Raw genomic sequence first — 4,226 nt, forward strand, 5'->3', positions numbered from 1 at the left:
AGCGGGGTTTCACGGGGAACGCACACAACTGCCTTTTTTCCAGCACGTAAACGCTGCTTGGCTGAACGTTTGCAGTGGTGCTGCTGTTTCCAGCGGCGCTGGAGCTGTGCTGGGACGGTGCAGGAGCTCCGAGAGGCAGCTTCCCTTCGTGCCTCGCTCCGGAAACACGCGTCCCGCACGCCTTGTCTAGCACAGCGCAAACCGCGGTTAAATGTTACGTGGAACTGTCAACCAACTGTTCTACAAACAGTCTGTGTTAAGTTGCTCCTTTCTGCTGTGGACGTGTCCTTAGCTGTTAAACTGACGCGAGCTGAAACAATCTGTCTCCTTCTTTATCTTTAGGGCATTATGTTAGTCTATGACATCACCAATGAAAAATCTTTTGAAAATATTCGGAACTGGGTCAGGAACATTGAAGAGGTAATTTCTCTGTTTACTTACTGACTATTAAAGATGCTGTTTCTTCCTCCAAAAGTAATTGAAACTTAATTGCTTCAGAATTGTTAAGATTGTTTTGAATTAATGTGCTGAAGGGGCACTTGGAAAATAAACGGAAAGAACATCAGCTGCACCTTCGGGAGCGTCTCGGTTGTGCTGGCGCAGGAGGGCGGGCTGGGGGGCTGTGACCCTTCTGGTGATGAGGGGACCTAACGGCTGATGTTTTCCTACCGCAACAAGTGGCTGGAGAGCTCTCGTTGTGCAGGACGGGTGCTGGGCCGTCAGTGCCGCTGTGTGCTGGGAGGAGGGGTTTGGGGAGCCCTTAAACCTGGGGAAGAGGCTGGGCACCAGCACCAGCGTTGGGTCCTGGTGTGGGCAGCAGCTTTGTGACGATATTTGTCTAAAACCAGCCAAGCCAAAGCCCATTCTTCGGTGTGTTCCTTTCTCAGCACGCCTCTCCAGATGTTGAAAAAATGATCCTTGGGAACAAATGTGATGCAAATGACAAAAGACAGGTTTCTAGAGAGCAAGGGGAGAAGGTAAGTGCCGTGGCTTCACTGTGCTTCAAGTTAGACTTCTCAGAGTGTGAAAGTTGCGTCCGTCACTGCCTGTGCTGCGTTGGTATTGCGGTGGTGTTTCTGAGCGGAACTAGGGAACGATTCCCAAGCTGTAGTTGCAAAACATTTCCCCACTGGTGGAAGATGAGTCTGTGGTAAGAGTTCTTGTCGATTATCTGGCCAAGGTGTGGTAGGTGCAAAGCAACAAGCTGGATTTTTTTTGTTAGAAAAAGGAAGAAAAAGCGTGCTGGGGTTTGACATTTAAGAAATGTCCCTTTTTGTCTGAAAGCCACTGAGACAAGGTCGACAGGATTGGCTTTCCTGGCGTCAGATGGTACTTAGTCAAGGTGGAGAAGGTGCTTCTACGCACGGCAGATGTGACAAGACTGACAAGGTTTCTATGCAAAAAAAAAACCCAAAACCTAGAGACAAAGGAGCAGATGAAAATGTGTGCAGAGTGCGAAACAGCAGAACAAAGCCAGTAAAATAGATGCTAATGGGAATGGGACTTAGTTCCTGATTTCTGGAAATTGTTTTGCTCAAGTAAATCCCCAAGTACCTGTGAGTCACGCCAGGAGGGGCAGCTCCTGCGCGGCTGATTGTATTTATAGCTGTTCCCGCAATTATCCGACTAACGTGAAACCTGCTTTTGTTCAGCTTGCTGCAAGCTTTGGAATTAAATTTATGGAGACCAGCGCAAAAGCAAATATAAACATAGAGAACGTAAGTACCGAAACCTTTCTCTTCTATTTATTGTCTTATTATTTGTGCAAACAAGCAGTAAGAACGCTTGCCCATCCTGGCTGGATGCAAAACTAGATACTTCGGACGGGTTATTAAGTATATCTCCGTGCGTTCCACGAGGGCATTGTCTAACCGTCACACGAAATGATTTAGATTGAACTGGGTGCTTGGAGATCAGCGGAAGGGGTTGCAGCACAGTGAAAAACTCGGCGTGTCTTTGCATTCAATAATGTCATTGATAAAGGGCGACGTTTTGCCACTGGGTAACCTGGATGTGCCTCGGCATGGGTTTGCAGCCTCGGAAAGGAGGCTGTGGAGTTAGAAAAGGAGCTTTAAAACCTGAAGGTGGGGAAAACTGAAAACTTGACATTCTTCAGGAGTTCAGTATAATGTAGAAGCTCTGGAGAGCAGCTTATTACTAAACAAAAATGTTAAATATATTTTATTAACCATGAAACGCTTGAATGTTTTACTTGTCACAGGCTTTTTTCACTCTTGCAAGAGATATCAAAGCAAAAATGGACAAGAAGTTGGTGAGTAACTTTTACTTCATCCAAGCTGTATTTAAAGAGGAAAAAAACAACCCGAAAGCCAGAAAGATTCCTGTTGACTTTAGTGATGGATTTTGTGTATGGCAGGCTTGATTCAAGAAAATGAATAGATGAAGTATGGATGCTAGAAGCTGTTAAGGATAAATAAGTAACTTAATATTCTTTGCGTCTTCAGGAAGGCAATAGCCCACAAGGCAGCAACCAGGGAGTCAAAATCACACCAGACCAGCAAAAGAAAAGCAGCTTTTTCCGATGTGTTCTTCTGTGAGGGACACGGCCTTAATCTGCTCAGCTGAACTGGACTGTGCCTGTTCTGAGTGAGATTTCCTCTGTCTGTGGACTTTCAACATACCTTGTCACTTTGTGACCATCTGAATAAGAAATTGTTTATTTTAATAATTGTCTGACTCTTCAATTTTGGAGATGAAACAAGTTTATTTTTGTCAGATTGCCACTGGGCATGCGTATTGTCTAGCAGAGGGAGTACAGATCAACCGTGACCTGTGACAGAGCACCTTTGCTGACAGGCTTCAACCTTTTTGTTCATATCTGTGATGTATCCAAATTAGAAAGATTAAGTTATGATCAAAATAAGAAACTGAAATGCCAATATTGATAAAGTCCAGGTATGTGTACATGAGACATGTGCATATCCATGTCTGCAGGTGCATACAGAACAATCGCATCAAAACATCCAAGAAATGCACTTAGGAAGCAGTCCAGGCTCGTACCTTTTCAGAAGGTAGAAAGAAGCTTTCTGCACCTCCGCCTCTTTGCTACTACAGAGAAAATCCTTTATCTGCCTGTTACTTACTCAGACAATCCCCAAGTACAATTGAAGTTAAAAAAAAAAAAATCCTCCTCAAAGGAATCTCTATTTTTTTAAAAAACCAAAGTGTGCTGTAAATATAATTGATCCTTACCATCAGGAATTACTTTATCCATGTTAGACTTGACCGTGCTTAATGAAATACTCGACATTTAGACATGGTTAACAGGAGATGATAGCTACGCCGAGTCCCATGCCAGTGATCTGTTGTCTGTTTTGAGAGAAACGGACCCTGGTTCAGGCAGGGACACTTAAAATGTGTAACGTCACAACGGGTGGCTTTTCCTTCTCCAGCTGAGAATGACGCCAGACCTGTCATGATGTAGTAGCTAGTTATAAATTGTGACAAGAAAATGTATTGCACTGCTTCCAGTTGTGTGTTCTCATGCACACTTGCTCACATATGCAAATAAATATTGCACATATGAACACTTTCTGAAAAGAAACTTTTTTTAAACGGAGATTTGCCTTGCTGCTGTGTATTGATCATTTCTGATTTCAAGCAGCAACAAACCTGTTAATAGCCTGCATCAATGCAAATGATGTTTCGTCCTCAGTGGAAATATTCGATGTATTTATTCCTATAAACACAGTCTATTACATTCCGATGTAGAAAATGGAACAGTCAAGTGAAGCTCCTAGGTGGCTAATGGCTCTCAGTTCAGAGGCTGTAAGCCAGACTCTTCATTAGACTGTCGAAAGGAGCCAGCAAGAGCCATCTACTCAAAGTCTGCTGTCAAGGGATGGGATTTGTGGTATGTTTAATTCAAATGAACATATCGGCTGTGTCCTGCAACTCACTGGAATTGTTAACATGCTTTGTTTACATTGACAACTGCACTTAAGAGTAAAATTAAAGCTGATTTTAAAGTTAATGAATTTACTCACCAGTTTTGTTTTCTTCAAGTTTTGTGGTATTATATTCTGGCCTCAAAGTAGCACTCGGAAGTGCTCCTGTAGTTAAAGTTCTGTCAGGTTCATAATTAAACTTTATAAATCTGCAGCATGCAGCTGGGCTCAACAGGAATATTGCCTGTTTTTCTAAAATGGAAAAAGGACATTTTACGTACAAGTTACTGGTTTATAAAAATGTATTTTATATGCTAC

General features: G+C 42.9%; 1 protein-coding gene across 1 annotated transcript in view; it reads left to right on the forward strand.

Moving 5' to 3' along the window:
* The window catches only part of LOC104466136 (ras-related protein Rab-8A), a 3,119-nt gene extending 107 nt beyond the window's left edge, over window positions 1-3,012 (forward strand). The window contains exons 2-6 of the mRNA XM_010079466.1: window positions 343-420; window positions 888-977; window positions 1,653-1,718; window positions 2,222-2,272; window positions 2,466-3,012. Of these exons, the coding sequence (XP_010077768.1) occupies window positions 343-420; window positions 888-977; window positions 1,653-1,718; window positions 2,222-2,272; window positions 2,466-2,558 (378 nt within the window). The 3' untranslated portion in view covers window positions 2,559-3,012. The remainder of the gene's footprint in view (window positions 1-342; window positions 421-887; window positions 978-1,652; window positions 1,719-2,221; window positions 2,273-2,465) is intronic.
* The last annotated feature ends 1,214 nt before the right edge of the window (window positions 3,013-4,226 follow it).

This window comes from Pterocles gutturalis, unplaced genomic scaffold, assembly GCF_000699245.1.
Source record: "Pterocles gutturalis isolate BGI_N339 unplaced genomic scaffold, ASM69924v1 scaffold6729, whole genome shotgun sequence".
NCBI lineage: Eukaryota > Metazoa > Chordata > Aves > Pterocliformes > Pteroclidae > Pterocles > Pterocles gutturalis.